The sequence below is a fragment of the Bos grunniens genome, chromosome 10, assembly GCF_055505025.1.
Source record: "Bos grunniens cultivar Pamir isolate PY7600 chromosome 10, Bosgru_T2T1.0, whole genome shotgun sequence".
In the NCBI taxonomy this organism is placed as follows: domain Eukaryota; kingdom Metazoa; phylum Chordata; class Mammalia; order Artiodactyla; family Bovidae; genus Bos; species Bos grunniens.
This window is the reverse complement of record NC_141174.1, coordinates 11,408,508-11,426,968: the sequence shown is the minus strand read 5'-3', so window position 1 is coordinate 11,426,968 and position 18,461 is coordinate 11,408,508. Positions and strand designations below refer to the sequence as shown.

The 18,461-nt window shown below is 38.7% G+C and overlaps 1 protein-coding gene across 41 annotated transcripts in view; it reads right to left on the bottom strand.

Moving 5' to 3' along the window:
- The window catches only part of CEP128 (centrosomal protein 128), a 481,052-nt gene that overhangs the window by 75,777 nt on the left and 386,814 nt on the right, over nt 1–18,461 (bottom strand). For 29 of the 41 annotated variants that reach the window (XM_086319370.1, XM_086319382.1, XM_086319364.1 and 26 more), the window contains one exon: nt 5,716–5,805. The exons of 11 other annotated variants lie outside the window; for them this stretch is intronic. In XM_086319370.1, the coding sequence (XP_086175496.1) occupies nt 5,716–5,805 (90 nt within the window). Of the gene's footprint in view, nt 1–5,255; nt 5,806–18,461 lie in introns of those variants that run through there. One more of the 41 variants, XM_086319397.1, reaches the window with a different exon arrangement.

The following is an 18,461-nucleotide window of genomic DNA, read 5'->3' as shown; positions in this document are numbered from 1 at the left end:
CGACACTACAAACAAGGTGATGCAATTCTAGTTCAGCTCCTTCAAATCCTAAATGATGATCCTGTGAAAGTGCACTCAATATGCCAGCACATGGAAAACTCAACAGTGGCCACAGGACTGGAAAAGGTCAGTTTTCATTCCAATCCCAAAGAGGGACAATGTCAAAGAATGTTCAGACTATTGCATAACTATGCTCATTTCATATGCTAGTATGATTATGCTTAATATCCATCAAGCTAGGCTTCAGCAGAATGTGAACTGAGAACTTCTAGATGGACAATTAGGTTTAGAAAAGGCAGAGGACCCAGAGATCAAATTGCCAACATTCTTTGGATTATAGAGGAAAGCAAGGGAATTAAAGAAAAACATCTACTTCTGCTTCATTGACTATACAAAGGCCTTTGAGTGTGTGGATCACAACAAATTCTGAAAAATTCTAAAAGAGATGGGAATACCAGACCACATTACCTATCTCCTCAGAAACCTGTAAGCAGGTCAAGATGCAAGAATTAGAACCTTACACGGAACAACTAATTGGTTCAAAATAGGAAAAGGAGTATGACAAAGCTGTATTTTGTTACTCTATTTAACTTGTATTTTGCATTTTGCATAATATGCTCTGCATATTTAACTTGTATGCAGAGCATATTATGCAAAATGCCAGGCTAGATGAATCACAAGCTGGAATCAAGATTGCCAGGAGAAATATCATTAACGTTAGATATGCAGATGATACCACTCCAATGACAGAAACGGAAGAGGCATGTTGAGTTTTAAACCAGCTTTTTCACTCTCCCCTTTCGCCCTCATGAAGAGTCCAATCACTTCATGGCAAATAGAGGGGAAAAAATGGAAACAGTGACAGTTTTACATTCTTGGGCTTCAAAATCATGGCAGACGGTGACTGTAGCCAAGAAATTAAAACGCTTGATCCTTGGAAGGAAAGCTATGACAATCCTAGACAGCATATTAAGGTCTGTATAGTCCAAGCTATGGTTCTCCAGTAGTCATGTACAGATGTGACAGTTGGACCATATTTAAGGCTGAACACTGAAGTTTGATGCTTTCCAATTGTGGTGCTGGAGAAGACTCTTGGGGACTCTCACATCAGTCAATCCTAAAGGAAGTCGCCCTGAATATCATTGGAAGGACTGACGCTAAGGCTGAAGGCCCAATACTTTGGCCACCTGATGGGAAGAGTCAACTCATTGGATAAGACCCTGATGCTGGAAAGACAGAAGGCAAAATGAGAAGAGGGCAACAGAGGATGACTGTTAGATGGTACTACCGAGTCAATGGCATGAATTTGAGCAAACTCTGGGACACAGTAAGGGACAGAGTAACCTGGCATGCTGCAGTCCATGGGGTTAGAGTCAGACATGACTTAGCCACTGAACAACAACAACGAGGGAAACGTCTTGATAGCTTATGGTGAACGATGTCAGATTCGTGATCTCCGAAGAAGAAGATTTAGCTTTGGGACCAGGGACCAGGCTTGATCACTCAAAAGCTTTGGCGTTGTAGAGTTTTATTAAAGTGAAAAAGAGACACGGAAAGCTTCTGACACAGACATCAGAAGGGGGATGGAGCATGACCCCTCGCTAGTCTTAGCAAGGGAGCTATATACTTTTTAAATTAGTTATTACAATAAATCAAAGCAATCTCTCAAGGTTGTAAAGATCTTACTAGACCCATTCCCATAATTTACATTTTAAGGTAACAGGATTAGCCAGAAGGTTTTCAGGAAGGAGAAACTGTCCTCAAGCAGGATATATTGTTGTTATATAATCCTTAGTACAGAGTTTAAACTGAGTTGTTTGTTGTGTAATCATCAGTTCTGGGCTTAAAGAAAAAAAAATTATGTGACTAAGACTATGGAATGTAGAGAAAAAAAAATGTTTGTCCTTCCCCCTCCTTTACAATTCCAGACCCCAATCTCCGCTTTGAGAGCCCCAGATCCCTTTCTCCTCCTCAGGGATCCCATACTTCTTATCAACCTGCCTAGGAATTGACTCTCTTAGTCTAAGAAAAACCTAAAAGGGCAACAATTATTTTAATATTTACTTTTAAGGATTATACATACAGTCACTGCATAGTCCTTGAGACAGTGAAGCATGCTGTTATTACCCTCTAGTGTTAATACTGCATACCATTTCTAACTGAAAACAATAATGCTAGAAATCACCTTTTAATTTATTTTGGGCTTGACAAGATCAAGTAAGGTGAGCTGTATTTTTGGGAGGCCAATAGCACCTGTACTATAAAAAAAGATTTTTTTAACTTTTTAGCCCGAGGCTATCAACCTATCTTGAGCTGTACATATTCCTTTGCTAGTTGGTCACAATGGGGTGTACATTAGAATTCATGAATAAACCAAAGCAAATTCATTACATCACTGGAGGTGGGAACATATCTGTGAGCTAAGTTAGGACATGAGTGCTAAATGGATAGTTGGTATCTGCATCCCTGATCATTAACAGCTTATTTGACTCAGCTGAGCCAATCAACGAACCACATTGGCTCATCCATCCCACCTAAGAAATTAAATAGAGGTTCTTAGGTCTAAATACTCAAGAGTTCTTCTGCTTCTGTTAAGAGTAGTTGTACAGATCTACTGACTCTTTCATGATAACACAGTATTTTTCAAGCATTTTTGAAATATATTTGTTATCAAACAAAAAATGCACAATAATGGCATAAAAATTTAACAAGAGTCTCTACTTTTTCCAACTCTAAGAAATAGTACAAGTATAGACTAATTCTGGAAACTTTTCTGGGACTGACGGGCCATGATGGCCATATAACTTTCAAAAAAAGAAAATCTACAATGAGGACTTCCTCTCATTACTGTTCTAAAAGCACAATGCTTGTCTTCTGGAAGAAAAGTCCACTCAGCCTCTTCACCCAGAGAGAAAACTGCAGAGCTTTTTCCTGTCAATGTTAACTCGGTGTAAAGAACACCCACACCTTACCTGCTGCTTCCTATATGAAAGATATCAAATGAAAGGCAAATGTGTTCCATTTTTCCTTTATGCATTTCCACATGACAACTCATTACATTCAACAAACTGTCAATCAATTTTTGGTAATTAAAATAGAAATAATTTCAAATGTATTCTTTTCCATGCGTCAAGATATTAGAATGAAAGAACAGGCTTTTATTAACTACCACAAAAGATCACTGTTTCTTGAATTATGTTAGAAATTTAAAATAGATAAAAATTGTAAACAACCACAATGTTGCAACACAAAATAAAAACACCTTTAAGATGTAGCATAGCTTGGCTTTGAGTATACATGAGTCAATGATGTATACATAAAACTGCATGTTGTCTATTAAAAGTCAGACGAAGTTACTCTGTAGGCTAAAAAAACTTCTGAATGAATGACATTAGAGTAACCTGCAGCAGTTTTCCATTACCTAGTGTTCAATTTAGCCAGCATTATATACCTACAGTCAATCTTTGTTAACTCATTTCACCAGCTGCTTATGTGCCTTTTCAAATAATCTACTCCAGGGTTCAAAATAGCATAATGGAAAGGCAGCAAAGCAAACCACAGCAAGGCATCAGGATTTTATCTCAAACATTGTCAGTAAGAAAAGCCAACATTTGATTTATCAAGAAATACCAGTTTAAAGGGATGTATCATTTTCTAGCCTAGTAATGATCCTTGCTATCCTTGCGGACTAGAGAATCAGAAGCAGGAACTATCACAAAATTTAAGAACAGAGTCGGAGTGTGCACTCCACATTTCTGATCTGTTCTCTCACCCACTATCATTGCCAAATAGACAGCTGAGGCAGCCAGCTGGGCTTCTGGAGCTTTCTTCTGCTGTATTCTCAGGCTGGTGGTTCGGTTGGTGAGACTGTTGGTTACGAGGTCATTTCTGACTCCTGCACTTCCATTCAACACTATTCAGGAAAAGCTGAAGTTGCACTTCCATTGACGTGGGATGTGTATGTGGGTTTGTGGGGGCGGAGGAGAAAGATGAAGAGAGAGATATGGACATGGGGCTCTGTTGGTCGGTTTCAACAGAATTTACCACTGGAAAATGCAGCCAGAAAGGCTAGGGACAGGCTTTGCTTAAGTTTCCTGTAAACATTTCTGTTCAACAGTATGAAACTACCAAGACAATCTCAGATTGACCCTTTATGTTTCAGATCACAAAGCAATGCATGAGATTTCTCCCCCCACAACCCTCCCCTTTAAAATGAAGAATCACTGTTAAGTTTCTTCTTTAGCACACAATGTAACATGCTGCACAGCTGTGCACCTACAGGATAAGATTACATCCCAGATGAAGAGCAAAAGACAGAATTCTCTTTCTGCTGGTACTGCTCAGTTCCACAGGGAAACTTCCGGTAACATGCAACAAGAGTTCAGTGAATGACATCTAAGACTGCAGCACAACTAAAAGTTATTTGCAGATAATATAAAGGCTATGATTGTGTTTGGGGTAATGCAAATGACAAGCAATATAATTCCAAAGATTGACTGTCCCCAAAAAGTGATACAGGAATAGGAGTTGAGTACTAGGGGGAAAAGCTAACAACCCAGAAACCAGCATATCATATTTTTTTTTCAAAGATTTACATTTTGAGAAATAAAGTACAGGTCTCCAGTTGTGAGGCTAGTCATATATCAGCTGAATATGCTCTGAACTCTTATGCAAATCATAGTGCAGTGGTGATTATGGGAAATTTATGAGTAGGTTTTTGTTATGCATAACTTATGGAAAACAATAGAATATGCTTTTTTTTTCAGGGTGTGTGTCTGACTGCCACCAAACATAGCTGATCTAATGAGACTCCCTGAGGTTAACACCCTTGTTTTCCTCAAGTGTACACATCTCTTGGGTTTCCAAGTAAAGAATTTTCACAAGGACACCCATAGAAACACAGAGCCCTTTGTCCCAAGCTCCTTCCTCTTGAATATTTGACTTTTAGCACTTTATTGTCAACTACCACACATGTCACATGGCTAAGTCATGAAATGACACAAAGCTAACAGTCCACCTTGGGAATTAAATTGCTTACCTTTGAGCAATTCCAACAATCCACATCCTAATTTACATGTAGAATCATTTACTCAATTCTTTCCAGGAATTAAAATATAAGAAACATGGTATTAGAGACTCTCCCTTCCTCACACCCATATTCCTTCTGTGGGCTACTGTGTACAGATCTCTCTCACCATTCTATACAAAGAGAGAGACTACTGTTCAGAATTAACAATTAAGATATAAAACAGTTGTTTTATTTATTTATTTATTTTAAATTTTATTTTATTTTTAAACTTTACAAATTGTATTAGTTTTGCCAAATATCAAAATGAATCCGCCACAGGTATACATGTGTTCCAATAATATATTTGGCTGACAAAACTCAGGCTTTTCTTGCTTCTAATTCAGTTTGACTAAGCTTAGAACAATTACTGATCTCCATTTTTTTTAATATACAAGTACAGGGAGGAAGAGAAAGATGGGTAGAGGATTTAAAACAAGCCTTAGATTATCTGTATTCTGATAATCAAAGGTGCACTATTCTTAGTATCTATGAAAACTGGAGGAAAAACTCCAACAACTTAGTTTTCAGTTGAACTTCTGAGAAGCATACCTGAAGCTAACTTACCCTGTATGTCCTGAAAGAAAGTAGATGTATTTTGACATTTCAGTTCCAAATACCCTAAATAGTCTACCTGTGAAATACTTAACTGCTTTTTCTTCAAATTGAGCTTCTTTCTGATTTTTCATTGCAGTCTGACTAGCATCTTCCGAAGGTGGCATTTTAAATAGTAGCTTTGGCTGTTTAAGAGAGAATGTAAGTACAGAAAAAGTGTTGGCAAGCTCTATTATCTTAAAATAACTTAAAGCACTATAAATAGTAATAGCTATAAAAATAACACTAAGAGGATCATAATAATTTCTAATGACTTTTTAAAATTTCTGCATTTAGAGAAAATGACATCACATAGGATTTTAAAATGTTCTCTGAAATAACTAACTACCCAAATGAAAGTCACAAATTTTAGGGAGAACATTATTTGAATTTTAAAATATTTTACTCTCCAGGATTATAAATAAAAGAGTAGTGATTCATTTCAAAATATCCCCAGTTGTTTTGCTTTCAAAATCATCCCTGGAAGTAACTGAGCCCAGATCCCAAAGTCTACGGAATGAAAGAGCAAATAAGATGTGAGTTGTTAGCAGATGTACGTGGGCAGTTTTAGCTGGTAATGAAAGCTATTCAACACTAATAACCTTACCTATGGATAATGGGCCACTAATGCAGTGTGACTCTGCAGTTCAGGAAGGTCTGACTGAACACCCCAAATTATCCTTTCCTTCAATTTGCAAAATTATTTAAAATTCTACCAACAGAAATTTATTCTTTGAGGAAGAATTCAAACATTAATTCCCCCTCGCCAGTTCATCTTTCAAAAGACAGACAATTTTGAGACTGAAAACTATTAAAGTTTAGTTTACTCCAAGGCAGAGGTCAGCAAGGTAGGAAGTAGGTCACTCCAACCTGCTGCCTGTCTTTATAGGTCCTCCAGCTAAGAATGGTTTTCACATTTTTATTTGGTTGGAAAACAATCAATACTTCATAACATGTCAACATGATAAGAAATTTAAATTTTACTTTCCATAAATAAAGTGTTGTTAGAATATAGCCCACTCATTTCTTTACATACTTTATATGGGTATTTTCATTCTATGATATCAGAGTTGAGTTGCTGCATGAGAGGGTATGGCCTGTGAAAGTATGAAAATATTTAGAACCTGGTCCTTTACAGGAAGTCTGGCCACCTTCTTTTCTAAGGTGTTGGTATCCTATGAGAATTACTTCCAGTCTCACAAGAGGTCACCCTGGAGCAAACCTTGTAAGGTTCTGGAAGGAGAAGACAAGGTGAGACATACAGACCAGGGATAAGAAAATAAAGTAAGAACCAGAAAAATTTTATTCAACTTTTAAACCATTCTCAGGCCATATAAGTTTCTTCCCTTTGTCCTTTATCTCTTTAATCCACCATTTGTTCTTTCCTTCTGGTGTCTTTCCCTACTTCATTGCTTCCTTTCTTGCTACCTCCCTCCCTTCTACCTATTTATTCATTTAATTAATATACCCATTCATCCATGTTTATTGACAGATACACTATGGTTGACACTGAGTAGACAGTTATCAACAAGAAAGATAAGGTCTCTCTGCCTTCACAGAGCCTACATATCAAAGGAGAAGACAGGCACATGAATGGAGCAGATATCCAGGAACTGTGATGGGGGTAAGGGCAGAGGGTTGCTTTAGACAGGTTAATTAGGTTTAGTTCCCAAGAAGAGGTGATATTTGAGCAGAGACTCTAAAGGATGAAAAAGAGCTATCATTGAAAGAGGGAAGGGAAAAGCATTATGTACAGTGAGAGGGAGTAGCAAAGGCACAGGTCCTGGTATAGGAAAGAATTTCATTAATTTAATGAATAAAAAGACACTGGAACGTGCATCGTGGTTGCTAAGGAAAACACTCCTTTAAATTGCCACTATCATAAGCATCAACACTACTTATTAAAAGCTTATTATTTGCAAAAATTGTATTGGGTGTTTCTCATGTATGTTCTCATTTAATGCTCACAAAAACCCTCAGTAGGTGAAAATTATTAATTTCATTCACTTAAGTCAGAGAAACAGACTTCAATCATATATGTACTTTAAATTTTACACTGTAATTAAATGTTGGCACTTAGACTGTAATCCGGGTCCACCTGACTCAAAGGAGTCTATACTAACTCTGAGAGACAAGTTGAAGTGTGTGCATGCATACATGGGTATGGATATCTATGTGTGTATGTATATGTATATTTGTTTATTTAACAGATCTGCAGAATGGAGTAGTGGCAATTCCACTCGCTGATAGTGCAGTTCTATGAGCAAATAGTCAATAAGTGGCAGGGTTACCATCAGGGTTATTTGTGTATGCAGATTACATTCCAGTAGGATATCCTGGAAAGTTGTTCTAGAGTCTTTTCTCAAAATTACACAGGCCAGAAAACCTCATTTTTGACAGATGTCATGCGACAATGTTACAAAACACTGTATCACAATGAAATATAATGTTCAAATAAAAACCATTAACTGAATACTTCTTAATATTTATTTCACTGTGTAATAAAAAGGATTATATTTTTGCCATGACTTTCTCAAGTAGGTTGCAACTCTTTCTGACTTCTGGGTCTGACATTAGGCCACCTGAAAACACACAGTCAAAACCACGAGGGAAACAGCAGAAGGATATAGGAAAGCAAAGATTTACACTTAATTAGCACTGATGTTGTGCAGTTAAATGGCACCTCTATAGTGCTGGTCTCTCGGTTCTTTTAGATCTGAGCTACAGGAGATTAGATTCATCACTGAGCTCATAAATGGTCTCTTTCCTTCAACCTGGTTCCGTCTGTGACAAATTTAATAGTTCTCTCTAACAATGTAATGAGAACCAGAGGTTTCAAATATAACCAGAATGTAGTAAAGCTCATGGAATCCCTTGTAAGTAGTATGTTTTTATTTTATTTTATGGGAAAATATAGAAATATTATTAATAGATGTCAAATGTTATTTATTAGCATGTTAATAAGGCTTTAGACTTTTAAAAGTAAACACTGAACTTCTAACAAATTAAACTTAGAATAGTAAGTGTAAGGCAGATACTCTGGCAAAGGAATGCACTTCAGAATTAATTTTTTAAAACCAAAATAATCACCAATTAGGATAAAAGGACAAAGATATAAAAGGAGACGTTTATTAGTCATTTTTTCAGCTCAGTTTAGTTCTATGGCATTTTGCACAATTTAAAATTTATGCAAACGTTTTCAGTGTTGCCTTTAATTTTTGCCAGAATATTTTGAACCTGCTTTAAAACTGAAATTGAAGAAGCCTAAGGAGGGCTCTAATAACAACTTTCTTCAGTCTGTTTATTTAAAACATGATGAATAAGCAAAAAGAAAAGGTGCAGAATTGAAAAGAAAAATGATCCCTTCTCCTTCTTAGAAGTGTTTGAGATTACTGGATTGCTCGTACTCTTGCACCAGGAACTGACATCTTCCTCACGTATTCACAGCCACATACACAGCAACACGCTTAAGTCAGTCTACACATGTAAGCTGAGGGTCTAGGGGTTTACAAGTAGACTTAAAGTTACAGAAAGGCAGGAAGAACTTTCACTAATAATACCCTAGCGTCGCCTGACTTATTTAATGCACTCTCTCAAATTGGTTTCACTACTTATAGTCTTTTCTCTTGAGGGAGTTAGTGAGTATTTTACCACAGGTCAGTTCAGTCGCTCAGTCATGTCTTACTCTTTGTGACCCCATGGATTGCAGCACACCAGGCTTCCCTGTCCATCACCAACTCCTGGAGCTCGTTCAAGTTCGTGTCCATTGAGTTGGTGATTTTACCACATTAAATGCTTTATTTGTTTGATAATAAATCTAACAGAAAAAAATGAAAGATGTTTAAAGGCAAAAATGCCAGGAACCCAAACAAAAAGTGAAGAAATTCTGTCCTCCATAAGGTCATGAGGCATGTAAGTACAGTAGCACAGAAGATGACAAGCGAATTCTAACACAAGTACTAGCCCTGCCACTTACTGGGTAAACAAGCTATGCAGCTTAGCCTTCCTATCCATAAAGGAGAACAAAATTATCTTACAGATTCTGGCAAGGAATAAATGACATACATGCAGAAGTTTTAGCAGTTTTAGCACAGAGTATGACACAAAAGAATTGCTTGATAGCTATTAACATTACACATTAAGAAAACAGAGGGTGATTTTTTTTTTTCTCTTCTCCTTTAACATACAGATCATCACCCTCTGGGATTGATTTAGCCCAATCTTGAAGGAATTCAGATCAGATCAGATCAGTCGCTGAGTCGTGTCTGACTCTTTGCGACCCCATGAATCGCAGCACGCCAGGCCTCCCTGTCCATCACCACTCCCAGAGTTCACTCAGACTCACGTCCTTCGAGTCAGTGATGCCATCCAGCCATCTCATCCTCTGTCGTCCCCTTCTCCTCCTGCCCCCAATCCCTCCCAGCATCAGAGTCTTTTCCAATGAGTCAATTCTTCGCATGAGGTGGCCAAAGGACTGGAGTTTCAGCTTTAGCATCATTCCTTCCAAAAAAATCCCAGGGCTGATCTCCTTCAGAATGGACTGGTTGGATCTCCTTGCAGTCCAAGGGACTCTCAACAGTCTTCTCCAACACCACAGTTCAAAAGCATCAATTCTTCGGGGCTCAGCCTTCTTCACAGTCCAACTCTCACATCCATACATGACCACAGGAAAAACCATAGTCTTGACTAGACGGACCTTTGTTGGCAAAGTAATGTCTCTGCTTTTGAATATGCTATCTGCTGCTGCTGCTAAGTCACTTCAGTCGTGTCCGACTCTGTGCGACCCCATAGACGGCAGCCCACTGGGCTCCCCCGTCCCTGGAATTCTCCAGGCAAGAACACTGGAGTGGGTTGCCATTTCCTTCTCCAATGCATGAAAGTGAAAAGTGAAAGTGAAGTCGCTCAGTCATGTCCGACCTTCAGCGAACCCATGGACTGCAGCCTACCAGGCTCCTCCGTCCATGGGATTTTCTAGGCAAGAGTACTGGAGTGGGGTGCCATTGCCTTCTCCGGAATATGCTATCTAGGTTGGTCATAACTTTCCTTCCAAGGAGTAAGCGTCTTTTAATTTCATGGCTGCAGTCACCATCTGCAGTGATTTTGGAGCCCAGAAAAATAAAGTCTGACACTGTTTCCACTCTTTCCCCATCTATTTCCCATGAAGTGATGGGACCGGATGCCATGATCTTCGTTTTCTGAATGTTGAGCTTGAAGCCAACTTTTTCACTCTCCACTTTCACTTTCATCAAGAGGCTTTTGAGTTCCTCTTCACTTTCTGCCATAAGGGTGGTGTCATCTGCATATCTAAGGTTATTGATGTTTCTCCTGGCAATCTTGATTACAGCTTGTGTTTCTTCTAGTCCAATGTTTCTCATGATGTACTCTACATATAAGTTAAATAAACAGGGTGAAAATATACAGCCTTGACGTACTCCTTTTCCTATTTGGAACCAATCTGTTGTTCCATGTCCAGTTCTAACTATTGCTTCCTGACCTGCATACAAATTTCTCAAGAGGCAGATCAGGTGGTCTGGTATTCCCAACTCTTTCAGAATTTTCCACAGTTTACTGTGATCCACACAGTCAAAGGCTTTGGCATAGTCAATAAAGCAGAAATAGATGTTTTTCTGGAACTCTCTTGCTTTTTCCATGATCCAGCACATGTTGGCAATTTGATCTCTGGTTCCTCTGTCTTTTCTAAAACCAGTTTGAACATCAGGAAGTTCACGGGTCACATATTGCTGAAGCCTAGCTTGGAGAATTTTGAGCATTACTTTACTAGCGTGTGAGATAAGTGCAATTGTGTGGTAGTTTGAGCATTCTTTGGCATTGCCTTTCTTTGGGATTGGAATGAAAACTGACCTTTTCCAGTCCTGTGGCCACTGCTGAGTTTTCCAAATGTGCTGGCATATTGAGTGCAGCACTTTCACAGTATCATCTTCCAGGATTTGGAATAGCTCCACTGGAATTCCATCACCTCCACTAGCTTTGTTCGTAGTGATGCTTTCTAAGGCCCACTTGACTTCACATTCCAGGATGTCTGGCTCTAGGTCAGTGATCACACCATCATGATTATCTGGGTCATGAAGATCTTTTTTGTACAGTTTTTCTGTGTATTCTTGCCACCTCTTATTAATATCTTCTGCTTCTGTTAGGTCCATACCATTTCTGTCCTTTATCGAGCCCATCTTTGCATGAAATATTCCCTTGGTATCTCTGATTTTCTTGAAGAGATCTCTAGTCTTTCCCATTCTGTTGTTTTCCTCTATTTCTTTGCATTGATCGCTGAAGAAGGCTTTCTTATCTCTTCTTGCTATTCTTTGGAACTCTGCATTCAGATGGGAATATCTTTCCTTTTCTCCTTTGCTTTTCGCTTTTCTTCTTTTCACAGCTATTTGTAAGGCCTCCCTAGACAGCCATTTTGCTTTTTTGCATTTCTTTTCCATGGGGATGGTCTTGATCCCTGTCTCCTGTACAATGTCACGAACCTCATTCCATAGTTCATCAGGCACTCTATCTATCAGATCTAGGCTCTTAAATCTATTTCTCACTTCCACTGTCTAATCATAAGGGATTTGATTTAGGTCATACCTGAATGGTCTAGTGGTTTTCCCTACTTTCTTCAATTTAAGTCTGAATTTGGCAATAAGGAGTTCATGGTCTGAGCCACAGTCAGCTCCTGGTCTTGTTTTTGCTGACTGTATAGAGCTTCTCCATCTTTGGCTGCAAAGAATATAATCAATCTGATTTTGGTGTTGACCATCTGGTTTTGTCCATGTATAGAGTTTTCTCTGTGACAGGAATTAACAAAAGCTAAATAAGTATTTACTAATAGACTGAACCATAACATGAGTGAGTTTCCAAGATCCCAGACTAGGAAAATGCTCTGTTTATTTACATTCTGGAAAATCAGCCAGGCATGGGAATGGGAGATAGCCCTTGATGTGAGAACTGTTGATATCCGATTGATATGTAGAACCTTGGAGATTTGTTTTATGAGTTGGTAGAAATTGCTTCAGCCAGAAATGTATCACTGTTGAGTGTTTATTTCCAAATGTGCTGTACATCACCATCTTTAGAGTACTGCTTTTCACAACTGTCATTGTTATCAAGAGATAAAATAGATAAACATAGAGAAAACAATTTATTCTTGCTGTTCAGTCAATCAGTTGTGTCCGACTCTTTGCAACCCCATAGACTGTAGCACACCAGGCTTCCCTGTCCTTCACCATCTCCCAGAGCTTGCTCAAACTCATGTCCATTGTGTCAATGATGCCATCCAACCATCTCATCCTCTGTCATCCCCTTCTCCTCCTGCCTTCAATCTTTCTCAGTATCAGGCTCTTTTGCAATGAGTCAGTTCTTCACATCAGGTTGCCAAAGTATTGGAGTTTCAGCTTCAGCTTCAGCATCAGTACTTTCAGTTAATGTTCAGGACTGATTTCCTTTAGGATGGACTGGTTTGATCTCCTTGAGTCCAAGGGACTCTCAAGAGTCTTCTCCAACACCACAGTTCAAAAGCATCAGTTCTTCGGTGCTCAGCCTTCTTTATCATCCAACTCACATCCATACATGACTACCAGAAAAACCATAGCTGTGACTAGATGGATCTTTGTCGGCAAAGTAACGGATGTCGCTGCTTTTTAATGCTTTCTAGGTTGGTCACAACTTTTCTTTCAAGGAGCAAGCGTCTTTGAATTTCATGGCTGCAGTCAACATCTGCAGTGATTTTGGAGCCCCCCAAATTAAAGTCTGTCACTGTTCCCATTGCTTCCCCATCTATTTGCCATGAATTGATGGGACAAGATGCCATGAAATTAGTTTTCTGAATGTTGAGTTTTAAGCCAACTTTTTCACTCTCCTCTTTCACTTTCATTAAGAGAACACAATATTATGACCTAAAGGTTTGTGTTCCCACAGAATTCACTGGTTGAAATCCCAATCTCCAATGTGATGATATTAGAAGCTGGGATCGTTGGGAAGTGATCAGGTCAGAGGTGGAGCCCTCATGAAAGGATCATGCCCTCATCAATGAGACTCCAGCTTGCTCTCTGTCTGCTATGAACCAGGAAGAAGCCTGGATACGGAATTTAAATCTGCCAACATAAATCCTGAATACAGATAGTGAATCGGCCTTGATCTTACACTTCCTGACTCTCAGAACTGTGGGAAACAATTGTTTCCAGTTTAAACCACTCAGTCCATGGCATTTTTGTTATAGCAACCAGAATGGACTAAAACAGCCTACTGGTAGGCTGTCCAAAGTTTGAGGCTGATCTCGGGATATGACCTGAGAAGAACAAGCAGATACACATTATGGAGTGTGGTCTTGAACTGATTACTTACACTGCAACCCAAATGAAACTATCCCAAGCTGTAAGGTGATAGCTGACTCTGGAAATGTGGACAAAACTCCCAGCCAAACCCAGCACTGGGAAACATCATAACAGGCTTGACGGTTTTCATTTCTCACAAGAACACTTAAGTTGCTCTCTGAGCTTAGACTGTGATGAAGGGACAAGGGGATGTATTCTGGAAGTATTGCTTTTTATGATGTCAACTGCAAAGGGGATGTTGTATAGAGACAGATAAAATAAATCCTCGCCTTGTGGCAGCAATTTATAAAATCTGTAACACATATTTAGTTCATTTTCACTACTGAGGTTTTTAGCAAACTTTCTGTACAGGGTCATATTTGGGCTTTAGAGTTCGAAGACTACATTTTGTCTTTGCATTTTAAAAATATTTCCAAATAGCATCGGTTTTTTAGAAACTTTTTAAGAAGTCTGATTCAAGGAGACTGCTGAATCTTGAGGACTTATACTTTTCATCTCTTTGGATAAACAGAACCAGCCATGGTTTTATACTTTTTTATTCTAAAAAGAAAACAATCCAGTCAATCAACTTCCATACACTCAGATACAATAGTTCACTCTCAAGGTATTCTATTTTCTACTTTTATTGTCATAAATTTGGAATTAAAATTAAGTTGCAAATTTCAGGTAAAATAGGATGATAAAATTTAATGATCACTAAAATTTCAAGTGGAATCTATTTTACCAGGCTTGGTTCTCTGCTCTCCTGAGGCCTCTTGATATAGTACATCAAAGTCTGCAAACCTAATTGGCTGAGAACCCTGCCTGACCCTAATATAGACTGCTAATGTTTTACCTCTTCTGAGAACTCATACCAAATGTAAGGCTTGTTAAGTCTCTTCACCTTTTGAGAAAACAGAGATTTTAATGAACCGTTAAGTCATCTAGCCCTGAAAGGGGCAAAGTGTTGCCAATGGTCCATCCCCCATAATAACCCAGGTGTTGTTTTAAGTCATTGCTTAGGCCCATTATTCTTTAATCAAACATCAGAAAAAAAAGAAAAAGAAACAGTTACACAGAGAGATCTGCCTACATTTTGAAGAATGCATCTTGGGAAGAATAAGTTCATATGCATTACATTTTTGTTTCTGGAAATTGTAGAAGCTCCATTATAACTTTCATGAGTCATCTGAAGGATAAGGAAGATACTGAATTTACCTTCCAGTTAAATAAAGCCTTAAATAGTCCATCCCAATTTATCAATTTATTCAAATTGGGACTCCTAAAAATGTACTTTAGTATCTCCTAAGCAATTTAGAATCCCTGGGGAAATTTAAATTTCTTTTACCAAACCCTCAACTCTTCTGGAGACCCAGCGGTAGAATGGAACACCCCATATCACCCTCACTGTCCTTTCTGAAGTAATGCAAGGACTCTTAGCTATCCCTAGCCCCATTTTCTACCCAAATGGCTAAAATCCCCAAACCATTATGGAGTTTGAAAATCCAGGTTGGGCTTTCTACAGTCAGGCAGGATGACTGACAGCAAAACCAGAGAAATTGCCCAGTTGGCCTGACACTAGCCCAGTTTATAACATGGCTGCTCATTAGGGGAGGACTGGCCATCCACGGGGACTACTGGCTTAACACCCTATACTGTCAGCATCTTGCAGAGCAATTAATTTGCCTGGGTCAGTTTTCTGTCTTTGGTGGTTTTTCTTGCCCAGTTTATCTCCAGTGAAGTGACTGCTAGCTCTATACTGGAATTCTTTTCCATATTATAATATACTCATTAATATTTATTAGACTTGTTCCAAAAGAACCAAGAAATTCGAGTTTAATTTTTTTTCTTCAAAACAGCACACTGCCATAGGCTACTCTATAAGCAGTTGAAATGAAGCAATGACTGAGAAAAAGATTATCTTCTCTTTCTGGCTCATTTCAAATGCTTTTGCCTAAGCACTATTAAAATGACAAAAACAAAATTGCACACCTGCCCCTTCACTCTCAAAACATTTCTAAAAAAATTAATCAAATCCTTCAAATGGAAGAACCCAGACTATTTTTAAAAGTTATCTAGTTATAATTAAATATAATTATGGGTCATTTGAAAAACAAGTCAATAATGCCACTTAATGTCCTTAAAGGCCAAAGCTTCTGAAATGTCTTAATAGTACTGTTTCAAAAAACATAAATACAATTTTTAAAAACTAAATGAAGGATTCATCTAATTTTAAATGAAAGTACTGATACTGAAGAAAGTCTCCAGAAATACTTGTGACATTTATAGATCCTACTATTAAAATGTTCCCTATTTCTGAAAATAACGAGACTGCTGTTCACACGCAGCCCATATACTCAATTTCATTACTGCCGCATGCAACTGTTTTCCCTTTATCATTATACTTAGTAGCTATCCAAACTTAACACATCCTTTAGCAAAATCGTAACTGCCCAGTGGAAGAGAGGGGAAGGGAAGGAGGTGGTGAGGGAGGGGGTCCATGAGTGCAGGTCTCAGGAGGGCAGCGACGTTTCTTCTTTCAATGCCCAGCGTGCAGCACACAGCCGGTGCAGAGCAGGTGCAAATAAACAGTCCACATATGGAACTGGTATTTTGGAGGACCTGCCAGATACCAAGGTTTATACATTTCTAATCATAGTTAATCCTCTCAACGGGCTTATGAAGTCAGCAATATTACTAGCCCTAATAGACATGAATACTGCTTAAATGACCTAAGGATGACCTAGTAAAAGATGAAGATGAATAAGAAAAATCATGTTCATAATCATCTATTTTTATATCATTTAAAATAAAACCAAAACAACCAGATGATGGTAAGTTAGAATAAGAGCAGGGCCATAATCACATTTCAGATACTCTGTTAAGTGACTGTCATAGATAGCAATCTGAAGCTTTTCATAACTAAGCATGATACTGTTTTGGTGTGCTCTGCATTCTGGGGTTCACAAAGCTACAAGAGGGAAAGCAAGAATTTGATGAGGGGTGAACCAGGTAGGCTGGAGATTTAAAAACTAAAAACAAATACAGCAGCAACACCTACCACTAGCAGCATCACAAGCAAGGTGTCAGTCACTGAATACTTCTCAATTAAATTGAAGAAAAATGTATTACCTTTTGTGTATATTTAAAATGTTTCAGCTGATTTGCAGCAGATTAAGGAAGGGATTTGATATTTCAATGTACCTCAAACTTACATGCAAATAGCACTGTGATACAGCACCACACATTTATAGTCAAAAACAATACTTGGTTTTTAAGAAGAGCAGCACACAATGTAACTGCAAATGAATGTCACAAAAAAGAAAAAAAGAAGAAGAAAACAGACAGCGCTAAACTCCAGTGAAGAATTTTGGTAATTGCCAGCTGCATTGTAAAAATCACTGTCAAATATGTTTGTCTCCATTGTTTGTGATTCCTCTAAAGAATGAAAAAAAAAAGTCCTCTCTGCTGCCCACACCCCCTCCACCATTTGATCCTTTTCTATTCCCATACACAACAAATAACTCACTTATTGACATTTTGTTCCAGTTCTACTTTCAAGGTGGGAGAAGACAGCAGCAAAGAGAGGAGGGGGAGTGAAAGTAAGTGTCTGTGTGTGCGTCTGTGCACGCGTGCACGCGTGTGTTTGTACAGGAATGACATGGAAGTCGACTACCGTGCAGGGATGGTTGTTGCTTTGGTAATGGGTAGACCTCACAGAGAACCAGGAAATCAGTTCAGTTCACTCACTCAGTCGTGTCCGACTCTTTGTGACCCCATGAATCGCAGAACACCAGGCTTCTTGGTCCATCACCAACTCTCAGAGCTTACTCAAATTCATGCCCATTGAGTCCGTGATACCACCCAACCATCTCACCCTCTGTCATCAGCTTATCCTCCCACCTTCAATCTCTCCCAGAATCAGTGTCTTTTCCAAGGAGTCAGTTCTTCGCATCAGGTGGCCAAAGTACTGGAGTTTCAGCTTTAGCATCAGTCTTTCTAATGAATATTCAGGACTGATTTCCTTTAGGATGGACTGGGTGGGTCTCCCTGCAGGCCAAGGGACTCCCAAGACTCTTCTGCAACACCGCACTCCAAAAGCATCAATACTTCGGTGCTCAGCTTTCTTTATAGTCCAACTCTCACATCCATACATGACTACAGGAAAAATCATACTTTTGACCAGACATATCTTTGTTGGCAAAGTAATGTCTCTACTTTTTAATATGCTGTCAAGGTTGGTCATAACTTTCCTTCCAAGGAGTAAGCATCTTTTAATTTCATGGCTGCAGTCACCATCTGCAGTGATTTGGGTGCCTATGAAAATAAACTCTGACACCGTTTCCATTTTTTCTCCATCTATTTGCCATGAAGTGATGGGATCAGATGCCATGATCTTAATTTTCTGAATGTTGAATTTTAAGCCGATTTTTTCCCTCTCCTCTTTCACTTTCATCAAGGGGCTCTTTAGTTCTTCTTCGCTTTCT